Source organism: Callorhinchus milii, unplaced genomic scaffold, assembly GCF_018977255.1.
Source record: "Callorhinchus milii isolate IMCB2004 unplaced genomic scaffold, IMCB_Cmil_1.0 Scaffold2, whole genome shotgun sequence".
Taxonomy (NCBI): domain Eukaryota; kingdom Metazoa; phylum Chordata; class Chondrichthyes; order Chimaeriformes; family Callorhinchidae; genus Callorhinchus; species Callorhinchus milii.
The window spans coordinates 47,116,268-47,137,884 of NW_024704743.1; the positions used below are offsets into that span (position 1 = coordinate 47,116,268).

A 21,617-nucleotide genomic window follows, 5' to 3' on the forward strand; every position below is an offset into this window, starting at 1 on the left:
ACACACACGCGCTCAGCTTTGAAACTTACAGTAGGATTTCCATATCGGTGGTTGGTAATCTTCACCATCTAGAAAAGACAAGAGGCAAGAAATTAGAGATGAGAGAAAAGAGACCTTTCATTATTTAAAAAATACATATATAAATCAATCCGAAATATAAGATTGAGGAGCTCCTTCCTCTTGCATTGTTGTTAAGTGTTAATCTCAGTAACTATGAGAAATAGCCCTCATAGGCCAAGATTTGTTGTGTCAGTTTTTAGAGAATATGTATCCCTCTTTTGGAATATTTAAGCTACTAAACCGGCGCAAAGAAAAGTTGGGAACTGACAGTAACTCTTTCAACACTTGACTCACGGAACTTCTGGCCACATTTTTGAAATTATCATTACAGCAAGAAATGACACCGTGCAAAAAGCAAACTTGCAATCGAACATAATAAAAGGGCTAAATGATAAGGTAAAGTCTAATTGATTCTTTATAATCAGAACTAAGATCATTTTTGCAAACCCAGTTTAAAATGATTTAGACGAGGAGTTGACCTCCAATTTGTTACAGTTGTGGTGTGTCAACCTTAGCAAGGATACCATTCTTTGCTCGCACTCATATATAATTTGTAATGATAAATTGGCAGTGGTTCCGGTTCCCACCTAAATAGTGCACATTTTCTTGCTTCTAATAACAAACTATAGTTTCCACATTTTGTCTTGTGCTGCCCTTTGGGACTCAAATCTCTCCCACATTTTATTACACGTATAATTTCTCTCTATGTTGGACCCTCGTCTCCACACCTCTTCAGGAGTTTGATAATATTGGGAGTGTTTATTTTATTTTGGAAAAACAAACAAAAAGGAATATCTTAATCTAAATCTCGTATACACTTATAGGCTCAGAGCATATGGCTGCACCTCCATCTCCCCTTCATTCTGGTTTCTCTCTACACTATGTACCAACAGTACTAATGAAAGCTTTTTCAAAACCCCCAAAGGCTCGGTTGATGAAGCTACTGCCTGCAGTAAAATTGAGGCGTATAGACCAGCAAGGTATTAAAATTCAAATCCAGCTGACACTTTCCTGGGTAGATTGATGAGAAGCATTTATGTAGCTTAAGAACAAGAGAATATACTTATTCTGAACACATTAGCTCAGCCTCACATGGGGATTAAAAGAGATGCCATTATTAAAATTGTGACATTATATTTTCAAAGCTTTTGGAATTGGGCTCACACAACATACCCCAAAACACAGGGTGTCTGAATCCATTATTTTTCCATTTAAAAGAGAGATGTGATTCCAACATTTTCAGAAAGGTGTTAGAAAGATCTAATTAAGATGATTTAAATTTATCAAGGCTCATTTTGTTTGCTGTATATCAGCTGAATCTTACGATCTGGTGCTTCTGAAGGGCATGGAAACATCATATGGCTCGATGATGCTCTTGTACTTTGGTGCTGAAATCTCTGCTGATTATCGTTGCTTAAATGTCTGATTACTAAGGTGGTCTGGAAAAAGGGATGAAGGAGATGCTGGTCTAGTGACCCTCTGGGAGACTGTCTGTGCAAACTAGCAGCTCTTGCCTTGAAGTAGAATAACTCAATTCTATTTGACAAATATTCCACTGTTCAAATCTCCTCCGAGCAGCCCAACCCCCGTTGAACAGCATCTTCAGAGCATCACAGTGCAGAGCCTGTGTCTGGTGAACTAGAATTAATGTTATTTGCAGGATAGCTTTTGGTGCTTGTATTAATACAGATACCGTGCAGTATTACACGAAAGGAGTCATCCATTTCATTCCAGTGAGTTTCAAAAAAATACATTGCAAGTGGATTCAGCATATGATTTATAGATTTGAATTGATATTTGCAGTCTTTTTTTTAAGAGAAACATTTTACCTGAAGATACTCTTAGAATTTTGTTTTCATCTAACATAGGCTGTTTGGTCTGGGTAAATCCGTCTGAGCAAAAGCTTTTCATTAGAGTGTCTGTCACTTGGATATGTGCCTGCCATATCTGTTTTGTGGTTAACAATAACATATCAGCTGAACGTGAATACCTAGACTGGCAGATGAGGGTTCAGACCTGGTGGCTTCTTCACAATCATTTAATTACAATGTCAGGATAGAATCTCAAAGGTGATTTGTATTGTATTGAACTTGAGGGATTTAAACCACATTAAATGCTTTTTCAACTGACCTTCCTCAGGCAGTATCAAAGCAGTAACGTCCTTGACATCTAAGTGTCTTTTATTTACCTTGTAATTAACCTGTGGCAATATTCCAGAGAGGCAAAGTGTCAGTGTTTTATGGCCTAAGAAGACCAATGAGCTTAATATTACTTACTACAATATTCGTATTAAGAGTGTTATCAGACTATCTACATTTGAAACTTTCCGGCCTGTCCTGGCTCAGTTGATAGCGTTCTTGCCTCTGAGTCACAGATTGTGGAGTCCTGTAGCTCAGTGGTTAGAGCAGTCGTCTCACAAGCGAGAGGACCTTGATTCTATTCCCGGCAGGGCGAAATGTTGGGCAAGATTCCTTACTCCACATACCACTGTTTACCTAGCAGTAAGTAGGAACCCGGTTGTAGGTCGATTGGCAGATCGCTTTTCTGGGCGGTAATAATCGCTTAATAATAATAATTTGGTCACTCAATCCATGACTGTTTCTGGGACACTGCTGTGTGCAATTGGCTGCCATGTTTCGCACACAAAATACACAGTCAATTCACTTTACAGTATATTCTGTGTAGCGCTTTGAGACATCTCGAAGACATGATGAGGTGCTAAATCAAATGCAAGGATTATTATTATTGTAGGTCTTTTCCCACATCATGACTTTGAACTCGCATAGACTGGACTCTAGGCTGACACTTCAATATAGTGCTGGGGGAACCCTACGTTGTTGAAGGTGCTGTTCTTCAGATATTAAACCGAGATCTCATCTGCCTTGAGTTGTCCTCACAATGTGAAAGGTGCTCAATAAATGTAAATTTGTATTGTACTGTATATGATTATAAATAGTATCACAATGCTATTGGAGGGATCTACAGCTCTAACTCTTTCCAGCCCTGCACGTGTATAACAAAGCATTCCTGAGCAGCGTGAATGGCAGACCTTCATGGTGCAGCACTGTTTGCATTACATCGTGTGAGCTAGCTGGTATTGCTTGATCATTCTGTATAGGGCCAAAGACACAATTTAAATGTGCTGAAAAAAGCTCCTTGCTGAATTCTTTCTGCAAATTAATATCATACGTTTACCACAGCACACTCTGAGAGGAGTCATCCTCATCTCAAAATTAATTTAAATCTTGCTTGGAGCGACAGTATTTCAGTCCACCCTGGAGCAGTGATGCATCTCAGTCAAACCTGCACTGTTTACAGTGCTTATCATATCCTTAAGACCCAACTGCGGTTTAACAAGCACTGGACATCCTACTGAATTCAGCCTTGCCAACAAATTTAGGTAGAAATTTTTGTCAAGTTTTATCATTGTTATTAAAGACACAATAGAGAGTGGAAACTAACTATCACCACATGCGCCAAACATCTGGTAAACACATCTGGATAGAACTAGACTGTGAAATACAATATATAGGTTACATAATTTTTTTTAGGTCAGCTAGGTGTCTGACATATGTGGAAACACATCACCATGCTTAAGAGAATCCAAATCAAACTGAAAATTCCATGCATCCCACCTACACATGGAAATTCCAGAGATAAATTGTTGGAATGGAATGTGCACTCTCTCCCTGGAGAGACACATCCTGCTTACCTAATTCTGGAAAGTATTAGACTGAGGTTGGCAAGAACCAAGGCTTGGGGACCCCAGAGTGTGCGTTGGGATACTGCTGGAGTCTAGCCAGCTAAAACCAGTCCTCCTGAAAATATTCTTCCCGACATTCAGCTCCAATGATGTCCAGCTTACCACCCCATCCATAGTCACTAGTTGGTCATTTGGCAGCCCACAAGTGTGAGTTTGAGCCCTCATTAGGTAGATGGCAGGTATCAGGAACTCCCTGTGAGCTTCCTTGTGAAAGGAATACCACCAGCTTCCTGCCTGCAGCTCGGACATACATCCTTTCCCATTGAGCGATGGTTCCACAAGTTGGAGGTGCAGAGCTTAAGCAGCAGCTGTTTACCTCTCTGCAAACTGTACAAAGTAGATGAACGAATGCAGGTTCATGAACTTGATTCCAGGTTACACCCTCTAGCAGCGGTCGCCCCAAGCCTCATAGTTTCCTCATCAGCTATCTGACGGATATCTGCCTTCAGCACAGTGGGAGGACCTTTACAGGACAGCTTGTGAGGTTCCAGCTGCCTTGTTCTCGAGGTCCAAGTCCAATACCGTGTACTAGGCTTACTCATCACTAGCTACTTAATCCAGGTCCTCATGTGATGGGCCTTGGCAAATAGGCATGCCAGCTGTGAAGCCACCTCCATCTCCAAGGTGGTTGGCCTGTATAGGCCAAAACCTCTTTCCCCACAGCCGCTACTGTGTTTAACTCAAATCATGCAGTATTCTACCAATTTATAAAGAATGTCAGCTCAGAAACAGGTCACTCAGCCCAACCAGTCTGTGCTAGTGCTCCCCCAGCACTGCATTCAAGTGTCAGTTTAGATTATCAACTCAAAGTCCCCAAGTGGGGCTTGAACCCACAATCTTCTCGCTCAGAAGTAAAAGTGCTAGCAACTGAGCCAGGCTGACACCTTGATCGTAGGTAGTTGTGGGATGGTGGAGGGGGAAAGAAGACAAGTGTGAAGGTTGTAGCAGAAAATATCTTAAGCAAGTAACTCAGGGAGAGGGTATGATGAACAGAATATAAGGGGCCATACTGTGGGGGTTACTTTAGGCTTACAAATGACAGTACTGTCAATCCTGCATTGCCAATTACCAACTCAGCTCGACTATTGCTTGTGAAAGCCAGGAACTGCTATTGCAAGATTGATGTCAAGGTTCTCTGCAAACAGCAGCATGATTCTGAGATATTAATTCCACCCAGAAAAATCTAAATAGCTTATAAGTTTGATTTTCAGTAAGCGAGCAACTTTAATTAGGTTCTTCAGAAACTGAATAAATGTGTTTATGGAGCAGAACAGCTTGAAGTGGGAGAAGATATTCGCAGCCCATTAAGAGATAGAGGACCTTAATTCTTTATCAATTTCCTCTACATCTACTATTTTCTCATCAGTTCTCAGTCTCACACGATTAGTGCTGTAAAATTGAGTCAGATGTGGTTTACAGTTACTGCCAAACATTTAATGATGGTCTCGTCACAGCAAGCACCTTCCTGCAGCCTTTTTATGAAATTACTATTAAAAGCTTTTCAGGACTGATGTTGGTGTCCTACCTAGACTCAAAGTTCCTGTCTGGGAGAGAAAAAAATGATTGTTAAATAGAGACTGGAACAGGACTGGACTGCATCTGAGTGACCTAAAACTCAGCAGTTAGCAACCAATGTGGCATTGCATTCTACCGCATGAACAACGGTCTTACTTAGAAAGAGCTGCATTTTGTGTCATAATAAAAATAACCTCTAAACCTATGTGTGGGTGCTGACATCACAGCATTTGTAAAGTAACATTGTAAAAAGGTACAAATTAACTAACCTTGTTTACCTTCTGAAAATGTCTACCTTTATATTAGGTAACTAGGCCAGAAGTATGTTGGAACTCAACCGATTATTATTATTATTATTATAAGTATTTGGAGACCACAGCAGTGAGGACAAAGGATTAGCAGATAACAAAATAATTGAGGAAAATGTTTTTTAAAAAAAATTGTTGGGAATGTAAACCTTGCTTGAAACCAGAAACAGCATCTGAAAACACAAAGTGAACCTCCTCCAGGGAAGCATATGTAACAATAATAATCCTTGCATTTGATATAGCCCCTTATCACATCTTCAAGACTCCTCAAAGCACTTCAGATTATATTGTAAAGTGAATTGACTGTATATTTTGTGGGCGAAACGCAGCAGCAAATTGCGCACAGAAGTATCCGACAAACATTCGTGGATTGAGTGACCAAATTATTATTATATTTATTTTGAAGGGATTATTACCCCCAAAAAGCAATGCACCAATTGACTGACAACTGGGTTCCTACTTACTGCTAGGTAAACAGAGTTGTGTGGAGTACAGAAACGTGCCTCATATTTCGCCCTGCAAGGGAATCAAATCCAAATCCTCTCACTTGCGAGGCGAGTGCTTTAACCACTACTATATTGGACTGCACAAAATATGTAAATTACAGCAACTCTAGCATTATAATAACCCTCTATTCTGAGGCGATCTCAGATCGAAGCCAAGGTCCCATGTGCCTACAAAGTAACAATCACAATACTTCACAGTGAAATCCCGTGAAGTGCTTTGAGACTTCTCAAAAACCTGATAAAACGCTGTATAAAATCCAAAGATTATTAAGATTGCAAGATTAGTTCAGATGAAGAAAGCCCTTCGGCCTGTTTGATCTCATCTTTCTACATTAACCACTCTTAGTTCTCCCATCACATGCCAACATCTGAGAAAACAAAAGGGAAAAAAATATAAACCCTTGTGCTGCAGAAGCAGAAATATAAAAATGAAAGTCAACCCAAAATCACAGGAAATTTGTCTTTTGCTGCGATGCCAAATATTTACAAAGCATGCCTGCCTGACTTGTAGTGAATTCTGGTGAAAAAATTGCTGTACACTTCATCACGCAAGTCATCGACTGAAAAAGATCAGGCAATATCGCATTGAGTTTTGACAGGCAATTCAAAGCTGTCCTCCCTCTACTCCTTTCCACTCTGTCCTCACTGCGCTGTCAACATGCTAGTCAAAACCTCTCAGCACCAGCCTCCTTCCATCATCATGGCTAAAAGTCCATTTATATGCTGATGATGTTCCACTCGGTATGTGGCCTCCACCCCAGCAGCAAACTGACAATAATTAAGCATCTTTACTACCTCCACAGTAACTCACTGAGATGTGTCAGTACCTCTGCTTTTGATTAATTCTAATTTTCTACCTGGTCTTGTCTGTGCAGCAACACCACTCCTTTTACACTTCAATAAGTATAGATAGAGGCTCATTTCTGCAAGTCTACAGTGATGGATGGTTCGGTAGAAAAGGCAGAAAAGTAGGCAAAGATATCTGGTGAAGCACCATGGCATCCAGGGCAGGAGGTTGTGGGTCCAGGTTAACGTGTTGAGCTCAACATGCTGTTCTGCTGTGGCATCTGGTTTCCTGCATTGTACTGAGTTAGCTGGTCTCAGCAGAGTGTGATAATTGGATATTATCAGGGATGAATGAATACAGCTATCAAGAAAGATTGGACGGGTTGCAGCTTCTCCCTCTAGAATTGAGATGATTGAGAGGAGATCTTACAAAGGTGTTTAAGATTATGAAAGAATCCAAGAAGGTGAATGCTGGATAGGCTGTTTCCACTTGTTGATGAGTCCAAAACGAGGGGGCATAAATATAAAGTAGCTCAGGGTAAATCTAAAAGGGGGTTTAGGAGGAACTTCTTTATGCCGAGCGTGGCAGGAATATGGAACTCACTGCCGCAAGTTGTGGTTAAAGCAAGAAGGCATCAATGAATTTAAGAGGAAACTTGATGCACACAAGAGGGAGCAGGGAATAGAGGGATAAAGGTGCAAAATTGTATAGGGTATAAACATTTGGGTGAGGTATGGAGGGGGTGGAAGGGAGGGGCTGGGTCAATCATACCACATCCAGCAATGATCAGCACCTTCTGCAAAGGAAGGGGAAAAAGTACGTGTTCAATCTATTTTGATTTCACCATGAACCTAGGGGAGTTTCTGGGGAGAGAATAGGGTAAAAGAATAGTGGAAGAGCTGGTCTAACCCACGGAAGCTATTAATCCCACAGCTCATTTGACAGATACGCTTGAATGACTGATGGTCTTTTCCCTTTCACCTCGAGGCTAGTTTTTTCTCCCTTCCTCCAGAAGTTTCAAACTGGCAACCCCGTCCTTAAAGGCAACCACAATTGCTGACATCAGTTGAGAAATAATTTAATTTGAGTCTCTTTGATGGCATCCCACTGCTTGAGCGATGAGGATAACAGACCACTGTCAATCTTATCTCTAATCGGTAAAGATTTCCTCTGACAGAAAGCATTTCCATACAGCAAATCCACACTAACCACAGGAATGATAGTGTGATAGTGCCAGTTTAAGTGCGATCCTTCGCATGCCCATTGTCCTATGGTCATCATGGCTTGCTGCAGTGGGGAAGTGGATTGGGAAGGTACAAAATATTCAGCCTCCTGCATATTATAATGAAATCTCACTGCTGTACAATGTTGAACCTGATGACAACATCCACAACAACTTGTGTTTATATCACAAATTCAGAATGGGCATTTGGCATGAGGGAACAGGGAATAAATAATAATAATAATAATCCTTGCATTTGATATAGGGCTTTCCACATCTTCTAGAAGTCTCAAAGTTCTTCACAGAATAGACTGTAAAATGAATTGACTGTATTTGAGGGCGAAATGGGGCAGCAAATTGGACACAGCAGTGTCCCACAAACAGTCATGGTTTGAAGTGACCAATTTGTTATTGTTTTATTTTCTTGAGGGATTATTATCAGGCGTGTGGAGTAAGGAAACTTGCCCAAGGTTTCACCCTGCTGGGAATCGAACCCAGGTCTGAATTGTGTGGAGCATAAACAATTGGGTGAGGTATGGAGGATGTCGAAGGGAGGGCTAATGTCATTCATATCACATCCAGCAATGATCAGCACCTTCTGCAAAGGAAGGGGAAAAGTTGGCAAAGAATAAATTGCTGCCTCCTTACACCCTTTTTCTCAAACTCTGGTATCATCAACATGTTCAATCTATTTTGGTTGCACCATGAACGCAGGATTATTCCAATATTTGTTCAATGTACCTGTCATTCTGGTTCAGTGGTAGTTCTTTTGCCTCTGAGTCAGAAGTTTGTGGGTTCAAGCCCCATGTCAGGTTTTGAACTCACATTGTGTCAGCTGACACTCCAATGCAGTGTTGCGAGTGTGTTTCATTGTCGGAGGTGCCATCCTTCGGATGAAGTTTGTGGGACATTGCTATGTGCAACTGGTCTGCCACATTCAAATACAAATATACATGCATTACACTTGACAGCAAAATCCTGTGAACTGCTTTGGCCCTCCCTGCGTGAAAGTCACTATATCAAATGTAAGTATTATTATTATTGTTTATATAGCGCCCATCACATAGAATAACGTCTTGGAGCACTTCACAAAGATGGGTTCAAAAACCAAGCAAAGGTGATAGGCGTGGCAAAGAGGTAGTTTTTTTTCATAGAGAGAGGGAGAGACAACAACAAAAAATTACATTTGCATAGCGCCTTTCATGTTGGGAGGAGGTCCCAAGGCACTGGAATACAAGCCCAACTGATCTTTCATTAAAAAAATGTTCTTTGCTACCTTAAGAGGTGTGATTTTTTACCTTGTTTCTGACAAAAAATAAACGTTCATAATAAAACGATCGCAGATTCAACTCAAAAGAATTACACAAAGAGAATACAAAAATGTTCTGTATGATCTAATCACCTTCTGAATCGCCTCTGAAAAGGGAAGGATTAGGATTTAGAAACACGAGTGAAGAATTTGAATCTGGAACAATTGGTAAGCCTTTGAGCTGGAGAGTTCTCAGAAAAATAAGCATAATTAAATGGGTGAAAGCACAACACAGGCTATTCTCGATAGCACTGCTAAAGTGATATACAAGAAACCTTTAACTGCATAAGCTGTCATGCTGGTTTGTGGCTACTTCAAAAAAGGATTTTTGGCTGTTTGTAAAATAGTATCTGAAGAAATATGTGAGCTAGTTTGTTCCTAGGCGAGACTTTAAACCACATTATGCTCTGTTCAGCTCGCTAAATCATGCAGAGAAAAGCTGCAGTGGTCTCTAACATGACCAACCCATGACTGAAAAGCTTCACAATGGAAATTGGTCAGAAAACTGAATTGTGTAACGGTTGCACAGGAAAATGAGCCACTTATGAGGTTTATTTTTCAGTAAACTGAGTCCTGCTCTATAAGTTGTTTGTGTCACATATTGCGGCCAACAATTCACCCAATAAAGTCGATCTCCATGGCAATTTGTGGGACATTACTTTGTACAAATTGGTTGCCATACTCACCCTCAAAATAGACAGTCACTGCACTTTACACTACATCATGTTAAGCACTTTGAGATATCTCAACAACGTGATAAGGCACTATATCAAATTCAAGGATTATATATATTTCAGAAAACATTGCATAATAGGTTGCAATTATTGTGAACGTTCTGCTTAAGATATCTTACTTTGCAAGGCAGATATACTAGTGAGGGTCAATGTGCTGTGATACAGATAATTGAGAGACACTGACTTCAGTGCATAGGCAGAGGGTGGAATGCATCTTTGAAATTCAAAGGTTATTGCTGGTATTTTGCTGCGGTTAGGTTTCTGCAGAGTACTGTGACTGCAATAACATTGGTTATTTATGTTGGTGAGGATAAAGGTTCCTAGAATTTTGGGTTGCCTTTAGTGCATCACTTACTGCCTGCTGATTAAAGCTGTGAAAATAAAGCGGAACTTTTCATGTGCGGCACAATCACATTTAAAGTCACAGTAGGTTAAAAATAACCTATTCTACATCCCTGCAAAATAAACACAGGGAAAGTAGCCACTAACTCCTCAAACAGCTCAGCAAGGTCTTCCAGTAAGTAGTTGTGCTACACAAGGCCTCAGGGTCAATCCGATCTATGCTGAGTTAGTTAATCTCAGCCAGGGAAGCAACTGGAAAGCAACAGCAGCTTAAATGCCCTACGTTAGCAAGAGAATGATTAGTCGGTGTTCTCTCTCTTGGAACCTAGAATTTCTCATTTTCTTAGGCTTAAGATTGTTGTCTTAAAATTTAAGATTGGGCAGAATTATGGAAACAGTTAACTTCAGATTTACTTTTCGTACGATCTTAAATCTAGTTGTTAGCCTTGTCTGCAGGCTAAGAACATGAAGAGTGTATAGCACCTGATTGCTGTCCAGTGCTCCCTACTGGAGATGCATGTGCAGATATTGGTTGAGACGTGTAACAAACAGGCTTTGCTCTAATACCCCTGTGGTGAGTAATCTTGTGACACTCATTGCCAAAGCTCGCACATGGACACTTGGAAGTTGATCAGTGACATTGAACCATGACCGAAGGGGAAAAGGAATCAAATACTTTTAGGAGAAGGTAAAAATTAGCAAAGCAAGAAAAAGTTGAGGCCTTATCAAATGCTTTCAGAAAATCCACAATGAGATCTAATATACAGCCCTTTCTAACAGGATTCCTTAATAAAGACTCCAAGGAGCAATAAAGAACTTCCATGAGTAACCAGATGTACATCATGCCAACCCATAGGAGTTCTGCTCTGGAAGTAGATTGTATGGATCACAGGCTTGGCTTGCCATATATCTGATTACCCGTAGAACTGGGCAACCTTATTAGACACTACAATCTGCAGTATTTCTTGTGAAACGCTTTGAAATATATACAAAAAGGTAAGGATTATTCATATTTGTATTCTTATCCCATTGAAATTGCCACGTTTTAAAGCTCCAAAAGAAGTATTGACAAGCCTATATGTATTAACCAACAAGTTATAAGTCCAAGATTTCATTTACAAAAACGTGCCTTTCACAAACTCACTGTTCTGAATTTTTAAAGAATTAATTTGCATTTGTTATCTCCCAGTCCTCTGATATCATGTGCTCACTGAGGCTTGAAAACATTTCTGAAGTTACACTCCCTATTTCCAGCTTCATTAGTCTTGATACTCACTGATGAATTCTATGTGGGGCTGGAAGTATGTTGAAACTTTGAGTGATAGTGCACTCTTTTCTCAATGACCTCACCACTCCCGTGCACATAAAATTGGTCTCATCCCCAATAATACCATGACTCTTATACTGCTAACACAAACATATTATAAGAACTTACTAGTACAAGTGCTTTGATAATACAATCTATACTACCGGTCTGTAGAGACCACATTGAGTTTGGATTTAACATGACCTCAACTGAATCTGATCTCCCAGTGTCAAAATGGCCCATGTTAACAAGCACTGAGATTCCCAGCAAAATACAGTATATCATTACTGTATATATCAATGATGAAAACCCGGCAACAATGATCACAAAATTAGCTTGGATAAAGAAGGATCCTTGGCCCATTTGATCTCATCCTTCCAGAATACCTACCCTACTGTCCTTCCATCACAACATCAAGCTATTTTTTAAATGAGTCCACTGACCTGTTACCTATCCTGAAATTGCCCTTTGCAACTCTAACCTCTGTCTTTTTATTCTTATGTCTCAGTGCATCCAAAAGTGCCCATTAGCATGTTCAAAGAAGTAGGATTTGAGACGGAACTTAAAGACAGAAAGAGAAGGTGGGGTGAGACAGAGTGGTGGAGGGAGTTTCAGAGGATAGGGAGCGTAAAGGCTCGGCCACAAATGGTAACGCAGAGAGGGTGGGGATATGCAGAAAGCCCAAGTTAACACAACAAGGAGGTATCAGGGTGTGGGTGGATTTGTAGGTGATGATAGGGTCAATAGAGATGGGGAGACAGTGGTGGACTGGGATGATGGGCGTGCAGCTTTTTACGGGTGAGGATGCAGGTGGCAGAGTTTTGGATGAGTTTAAGATTGTGCAGGATTTTAGAAAATTCTTAATTTTGTTCTTAATTTGGAAGCGGCTTCTCATTAAGAGAAGTGAAAACACAGCTTCCAAATTAAGGCTGGGTTTTCAAAATTCTGCAAAACCTTAACTTTGAAAATGACGATCTTAAGACCATATAATGAGAAATTCTGACTCTGAAACCCAGAGATCTTAACAAACAGATTATATGTTACACTTCAAAATAGCTGGAGATGGCAATAAGAGAAAAAATACAGTTTTTGGTTTTCTAATGACAAATATGGTCATGAATTTTTAGTGCATTTCTAGTCGTGTTCTGAAGGTCAGACTCATTTCGAAATTATTTTTGTGTGTTCTTATTGGGATCCCAGAGCAGTGCCAATGCATATTGAAACATTTTTAAATATCATCTGATAAACAAGTGCTGCTTGTACAAAGGCAGACTGACCACAATATTTGTGTAAAGTCAAGCCCCGGAAAGTCATTTATCATTAAGCCAATACAAACAATTCAAGCATATAATTTATGGATAGTGCTATTATGTTACTGTGCAACCATGGTTTTTAGTCAGTGTCTCACTGGAAAAACGAAGTGGAATGAAGCGAAAGATTAGTTCAGAGGTAGATGCCGTGCATATCTCATCATAATTAAGGAGTACAGTATTAAGGAGTACGTGAATTATTAGGTGCTCTTCTATGTTTTCCCCAGGTTTTGCATGAGTTACAAATGAAAGAATGCTTTGTTACGGGCAGTACAGAAAAACGCTTTTAAAAACACTCAAGTTTTTGCATGCACTCACAGCGCATGTTGAACTGGATGGTCATGATGAGAAAAATGCTAAGCGAGTGGGCACATTATTCCACAGCCACAGGAAAAGTTGTGGGGGTTCTTTCTTTGTGGAAACGTTGATGGCAAAAGATTAATAGGCAGACACAGAAGAGGTACAGAAGAGCGTGTTTGGAGGATGGGTGGGTGTAAGATCAGACTTGATACTTTCCGCTCTTTAAATAGGTGACTGTAGAAAATGCAACATCCAGAGTGAGCGGGTGTACAACCAGGTAAGATCCTCATGGCATGTCCTTCAGTTAATGAGACTAATTGACAACCAATCCATTACCTTTTGGATAATTCTCTTCCAGCTCAGCTACAACAAGAACTACTTGCACTTATTTAGCGCTCTCCACGCAGGGTAGCGTCTCAGAGAACTTAACAGTGGCGGAGCCTGAAACATGTGATTCATGCCCCATGTCAGTACTTGAGCTCATAGTCAAGGCTGATTCTCCACTACAGCGCCCGGTGAACATGTTGTTGGAGGTGCAGTATGCTACACTGCGTGAAGGGCGCTATATATATATAGATACAAGTTGTTGTTGCAGTACTTCGGGTGATATGATAAGCCAGGTCTCATCTGCCTCTCCAATTGACTATTAAAGATTGTAAGCATATTCAAGAGTTTCTCCTGTTGTCCTGGCCAACAATTCTTCAGATGAATTGGTCATTAATTGGCTGCTGTATGTCCCTGCACAATAGCAATTACTTGTGAAGAGTTCTGAAATTTTTTGATGTTATTAGCATACCTACAAACACACAGTCAGTTCAATTGTGAACTGTGGGATATTTTAATATTATAGGTTCCATAACATCTTTTATTTTTAGTAACTATTAAAGAATTACAATTTATTAGATTTGTTTTAAAGGGAAATAAACCACCGAATATGACCACATAATTCCTGAATATTATTAATGGAAACATTTATACATTTACTGACCTCCTTCAGTTACCTTTGTTATTTTTTTGAGCCATTAGTCAGAGAGCCTGGGGCAAATATTTGAACAAAGTTCCCTTTAATCAACCTTCATGCAACGTCATAAATTTCTGCTCAAACGACATCAGAGTCTAAAGGACTGTCCACAACTATCATCCTATTGTATGATGTTAATGAAGCAGAACATTGTACAGGGAGAGGGAATGCAATTCTAAACAATCTGGGTCTGTGCTGAGCTTGTAGGCTGCTGCTGAACAGCAATTTTAAAGCAAAATTCTGAAGACTTATAGAACATTTTTCATGTTGTAAAAACATATTTCCCAAATCATTCCAGTGTAATGATGTCACTTCCTTGTGAACTACGAGTAGTTCATGGAGATGACATCACATTTGGTACAACTGATGAATGCATTATAAATTCTCATTATTTTATATGGAACTGCCAATGATAATAATAATAATCCTTGAATTTGATACAGCACTCTATTCACATCATCAAAATGTCTCAAAGCTTTTAAAACGCTTTGCAGGATTTTGTTGTAGAGTGTATTGACTGTATTTGCAGACAAATATGTAGGCGTATTTGTAGACACTTAATGCTAAAGAATGGAACAGGCTCCTACTTTGGACGCCCAAAGTCAGCAATAAATTCTCAGGTCAGCCATATCATTGGCCAGAGGCAATGGAAAACTCCCCCTGCTCTTCTCATCAATGAACAACATTCTGTAATAGAAAGGTTGACATTTTCCACTGCCCACATACACCATATCCATCATGTACGATTGACAATTTAGTATTATTTTGTGCTGAATTGTGGGCAGTACTAAGTTCCAGATTACCCCCCACCAGAAAATGAATTAACCATTTGTATTCAATGATTTACGACTCTTGTAAGTAATATAGAAAAAATGTAGGTGGTGATAGGATCTAGGACATTGATCCCCATACCTTCATATTCAGTTTTAGACTATGTTAGAGGTGATTCAATTTGATTCCTTGCTTTACGTAATGGGGTCAATATAATAAAATATTTGACAGTTATACAATAATCCTTACATTTGATAAAGAGCATTTCGTGATGGGAGGAAATCCCACTGTTAATTGGAGTAACTGTATTTTGTAGGAACTATCCCAAAACAGCCATGAAGTAAAACACCACTTTTTTATAGTTTATAGTGTAAATTAATAATGATAATAGTAATCCTTGCATCTGATATAGCGTCTTATTACAAGCAGAATAATTGCATTTGATATGGCGTCTTATTATTGAGAAGTCTCAGAGTGTGTCATAGAATACTGTAAGTGCTATGGGATGGTACCCCACGTGAAGGGTGCTATATAATAATAATAATCCTTGCATTTGATATAGAGCCTTATCATGTGTTCGAGATGTCTCAAAGAGCTTCATAGAATATACGGTAAAGTGAATTGACTGTACATTTTGTGGGCGAAATGCGGCAGCCAATTGCACACAGCAGTGTCCCACAAACAGTCGTGGATTGAGTGACCAATTTGTTATCATTATTTTTTTGGATGGAATTATTACCTCCAGAAAAGTGATCCGCCAATCGAATAAACAACCGGGTTCTTACTTACTGCTAGGTAAACAAAGGCGTATGGAGTAAGGAAACTTGCCCAACATTTCGCCCTGCTGGGAATCGAACCCAGGTCTCTCGCTTGCGAGATGAGTGCTCTAATCACTGAGCTACAGGACTCCACAATATAAATGCAAGTTGTTGTTGTAAAGTAGTGTGAGTGTGTATGTTTTCATGGCATTAGATTTCATAAAGGCGCTGTATAAATGTAAAACTGTATAGTGAATTGCATTGTATGTTCTAGCATTCGACTGCTGGTTAGTCAATCACCAGCTGTTCTGAGTATTTTTATTCAGCAAAAAGCCGTTAATCTTGCTAGCCACGTGACAGGTACATTTTCTGATCATGATGGTGTGTGCTTATAATGAAATCCCATCAAAGACAATACATTACTGAAAAGTGGAGAATCAAATGTGTCATGTTATTCTGTAGCTTATAGTCAGTGGTTAATGCTTCCAGGTCACCAGTAGAATGTTTTGCTTTATTAGATTGTAGTACTAAACTATGCAGAATAAGAATGGTTTACATTTTTCATGACCCAATATATTTAAGACACTATTTTTTGAAAATTTAATTTTCTTTTTTTTCTGTTCCCCCATTTTGTTTAAACACCTTCAACAATAGGATCAAACCTCCCTGCAGTTTCCCACTATAATCACACCAAAAAAACAAGAAACAAAAAATTATACATCAAGAGTATTATAGAAATAAGCCACTCATATGACAGTCACCAACATGTTTGCATATCTTTGCTCATTCACTTTATGGCTGTTTGTGGAACATTGCTGTACACAAATTCAATATTTATATTTACTGTAGAGTCTAATGATTGTGCATTTCTTATGTGAACATGGCAGCCAATTTGTGTACAGCAATGTCCCACAAACAGCCCTAAAGTGCATGACCAATTTTGTATTCGCCAGGACACTGGAAGAAACTGCCTTCTCTTTTCAAATAGTGCCACTGGGATCTTCAAAGTTCACACGAACAGGCAGACAGAACCTAGGTTTAATATCTTGCTTACAAAATACACAGTCATTTAACTTTTCAGTAAGTCCTGTGAAGCATTTTTAGACGTCCTCCTGACATGAAAAGCACTGTATCAAATGCAAGGGTTATTGCTATTTATCCTGATTTCTAAGAAGTAACCCCCACCCCACCCTTCCTAAAACTGGGCAAGCAAGTACATGTGTGCAGAACTTCTGTCATGGAAAGAATCAGGTTGTGATGTGGTAACCTTACACTGTACACTGTTCAGTCTGCCAACACTCACTATCTGGGATCAAACATGAAAAATAAAACCTTGGGCAAGGTATCAGAGGATTATCAAGGTGTGTACAATCAAGTGCAGCATGAGTTTCAATAGGGTGGAGTATAAGGAATCATGACAAGTAAAAAACATTTGGGGATGTAGGAACAGGCTGTCATGAGGGGTTAAGTGTAACTTAAAATACAGGTAGCCGTGCAGACACGATGAGCAGAATAGCCTCTTTAGGTCCTGAAAATGTCTATGAATCTACGTATTGCAACTAATTTAAAACTCCTCCGCTCATATACTCACCCATTCTAAACCCCGTACTCTCATCACACCAATCCTTGCCAGGCTCCACTGGTTCCCTATCATAGAACAGATGAATGACTTCAAGATCTTCACACTCATCTTCAAATCGCTTCATGCTCTCCCTACCTCTCCAGCCTGCTTACTCTCCACTCCACCACCTGCCACCTCTGCTCAGCTGACTTTAGCTTCCTGCTTGTCCCTCATCCCCTCTGCTCCACCATTGGTGGCTGAACGTTTAGCCACTACGCCCCGAAATTTTGAAACTGTCTTCTCTCAATTACTCCACCTTGCCGCCTTATTCCCCATTTTCAGATCATGCCTGATAACTTTCCTCTTTGACAGTGCATACAGTCATCTTCCCCCTCCCCTAGCTCAGTGTCATAAGAACATAAGAAATAGGAGCAGGAGTAGGGCATTCGGCCCCACAAGTCTGCTCCGCCATTTAATAAGATCATGGCTGATCTTCTAACCTAATTCCACTTACCTGCCCTATCCCCATATCCCTTAAGTTTTAAAAAATCTATCAATCCAGTCTTGAATATGTTCAAGGACTGAGCATCCACAGCTTTCTGGGGTAGAGAATTCCATAAATTCACTATACAATTGCAGTAAGACTTCCCTACTCTTGTACTTTAACCCCTTTGCAATAAACGCTAACATGCTATTAGCCTTCCTAATCGCTTGCTGTACTTGCATACTAACTTTCTGTGATTGGTATACAAGGACACCTAAATTCCTCTGAATACTAACACTATCTAGTGTCTCCCCCTCTAGAAAATAATCTGCTTTTCTATTTTTTCTACCTAGGTGAATAACTTAACTCCATCTGCCACCTTCTTGTCCACTTATTTAACCTGTTTATATCCCTTTTCATCCTCTTTGTGTCCTCCTTACAGCTTACTTTCCCACCTAGCTTTGTATTGTCCATGAATTTATATACATTAAGCTCTATTTCCTCATCTAAGTCATTGATGTAGACTGTAAATAATTGAGGCCCAAGCACTGATCCTTGCAGCACTCCACTTGTCACAACCTGCCAATCTGAGAAGGAGCCATTTATCCCTACTCTGTTTCTGCCTGTTAACCATTCTTCTATCCATGCTAATATATTACCCATTAATTTCATGAGCCCTAATCTTATGTAATAACTTTTTATGTGGCACCTTGCCGAATGCCTTCTGAAAATCTAAGTGCACTATATCCACTGGTTCCCCCCTATCTAACCTGCTAGTTATGCTCCGTGATACTATCCTCCATGAATTTTACCAAGGTTTAAAGGGTTAAATTCTGAGAACAGGTTGCATAAACTTGGTCTGTATTTCCTTGAGTTTCAAGGTTGGGGAGTGATCTAACTGAGGTTTTTAAAATAATAAAGGGATTCGATAGGTTAGATACAGAGAAACTATTTCCTCTGGTGGCGGAATCCAGAACAAGGGGGAATAATCTTAAAATTAGAGCTAGCCCATTTAGGAGTGAAATCAGGAGGCAGTTTTTCACCCAAAGAGTAATGGAAATCTGGAACTCTCTCCCCCCCAAAGGTTGTGGATGCTGGATCCATTCAAATTTTCAAGACTGAGGTGGATAGATATTTGTTAGGTCTGGGTATCAATGGATATGGGGCAAGGGTGGGTAATTTGAGTTGAGATACAGATCAACCATGATCTTATAGAATGGCAGAACAGGCTCGAGGAGCTGAATGGTCTACTCCTGTTTTTATGTCTAAGTTTCCATGAAGAGTGCTATATAAATGCAAGATATTGTTGTTGTATTCTTTGCTTCAGAGTCAAGGAAGTATTCTCACTTCAAACTATCTTTTAGTTAGATCATAAAACCTGGGAATAGGTTACGTTAAAATTCAATGCCAGACTTGCAAAACCTGAAGTTTATTGCTACGATGCCGTATAATCACGTCTTTTCATATTTTCAATCTTCACACCCTGAAAGACTATTAAATTACAACGGTTCCCTCATTATAATATGTTTGGTTATATGGCAGGTGGTGTATTACTTCCCATAGCAACAGACACAATTCACTATAACTTCAGCATAATGTGCTTCTTGTTACTTGAAAGCACCCACCGAGCACTGTGTAATGAAGGGTTATTGCAGCGTTCCAATCACTTGAGTTGAGAACAAGAAAAGCCTAATTAGGGTCTGATTTTATTTGGAAGACGAGTGGGTTACACATTTGGCACAGGTACATATTCTCTGAGAGACTGTTTTCACAGAAGAGCCAAAATGTGAGGCCAGTTCATGATTGCCTAAATACAGGGAAAAAAATAACATAAAAATTGTCAAACTGCATCTGCAATGATTTCTTGTCAACTTTACACACTATATAGTTTTAAGTGACTGGCGTGTAATCTTATAGGTACGGCAGCAGAGTTTGAAGCAGTCTTTTAATGACACTCCAATGGAGCTTCCTGCAGAGGGTGTTTTGTCAGCCAGTGTCAGTCCCCTCACCCATGTGGCAATGGAAAACATGTACCTCTCTCAAGTGCAAATGCCTCCTGCTGGTTCAATGACAGAGCAACACTGATTGTCGCTACAGAGAAGTTTCACAGGTTAAGCTACCCCAAAATATGGGAATAGTTGGGTGTTTGTGCATAGCGGACAGCCAGGGGCAAGGGGAAAAAATATTTTCATTACATCCCGAAATTGCTCATGATATGTTTATCTATACTGTAGTAAAGACTCAGATATTCAAATGATCTGATACAATGAAGTGAAGGACTATCACCAAAACAGAAGACAGGGCGGTTAGAAGAATTTTTGGGGGTACTTTCTTAATTTGTGATAATGCACATCTAGAACTGCCTCCCTCTACCCACTGCCTCATCGACTCTCTATCCATCTTTAAATCCTACCTTAAAACCTACCTCTTCAACCATGACTATAATCACCTTTCTCTTGCCACTCCCTAACTCCTCTTCCTCCTCACTCGCTCACCATCTGATTACATCATTGCGATGTGCTCCTAGGTATGATCCCACATAAAGGGTGCCAATTAAATGCAGGTTGTTGTTATTGGATTAATTGAAAAATTAACTGAAAGAGTTGGAATTGACTCACTGGTTGAGCAGGTTCGATGGGCCACATGGACTAATCCTGTAGGAGGAGATTAACAGAGTAAGCTTTCTTTCCTTCTTAGATAGTTATTAAGATTTAAATAATGAATGAAATCATGCTTTTGTAGTCTCTAACAGCTGAAAGCAGCAAAATTATCTCAGTCTTGACACTACTGATTTAAAAGGACAGTTTGATAAGCATGGGTTTGAGCCCTCACTAGGTGGATGGTAGGTAACAGGAACTCCCTGCAAGCTTTCTGGTGGGCCATACAGCTCAGTGTGAGAGCATGAAATGCGTGAGAGCATTGCCACCATTTCCCTGTCCAGAGCTTAGGACACATATCCCTTCCCATTGAGTGATGGTTCCGCCAGTTGGATGTGCAGAGCTTAAGCAGCAGATGGTTACCTTTCTGCAACCAATCAAGGTGGATTCCAGGTGCTTCATGTATGAACAAACTCAGTGTTCACAAACTCAGACTCCTTCCAGCAGTTACCACCCAAGCCTCTGAGTTTCCTCATCAGCTATCCTGCCGGCATCTGCTTTCAGGATGTCAACTGACCAACTAGTGAGTATCCTGCTTGGCGGAGGAGGTAAGCAGGGTCTCCTTGGAGCTAAACTGGCTCCAAGGTGACATGCCTGGCAACAGAATGATAGAATCAAGCCAGCCCTCTGTGTCGGTCTCAGTAGTCCGGTTCCTGAGCCAGGTGGGTCCACGGTACTCCAGGGCACTGCTGATAACAGCACAACCAGCCTGGCTCATCGGCAGGAATTGGAAGGGGAGACCAGTCACTGGTGACAATGATGTGATCAGATGGTGAGCAAGTGAGGAGGAAGAGGAGGGGGTGGGGGCATGGGAGAGGTGATCATAGGCATGGTTGAAGAGCTCCCATTATCCCCCAGAGGATCGAGTTGAAGATCCTCATCCTCACTTTTAAAGCCCTCTAC

General features: G+C 40.2%; 1 protein-coding gene across 1 annotated transcript in view; it reads right to left on the reverse strand.

The window, feature by feature from the left end:
- The window catches only part of chn2 (chimerin 2), a 201,024-nt gene that overhangs the window by 94,842 nt on the left and 84,565 nt on the right, over positions 1 to 21,617 (reverse strand). Inside the window, exon 2 of the mRNA XM_042331858.1 lies at positions 30 to 68. Within this exon, the coding sequence (XP_042187792.1) occupies positions 30 to 68 (39 nt within the window). The remainder of the gene's footprint in view (positions 1 to 29; positions 69 to 21,617) is intronic.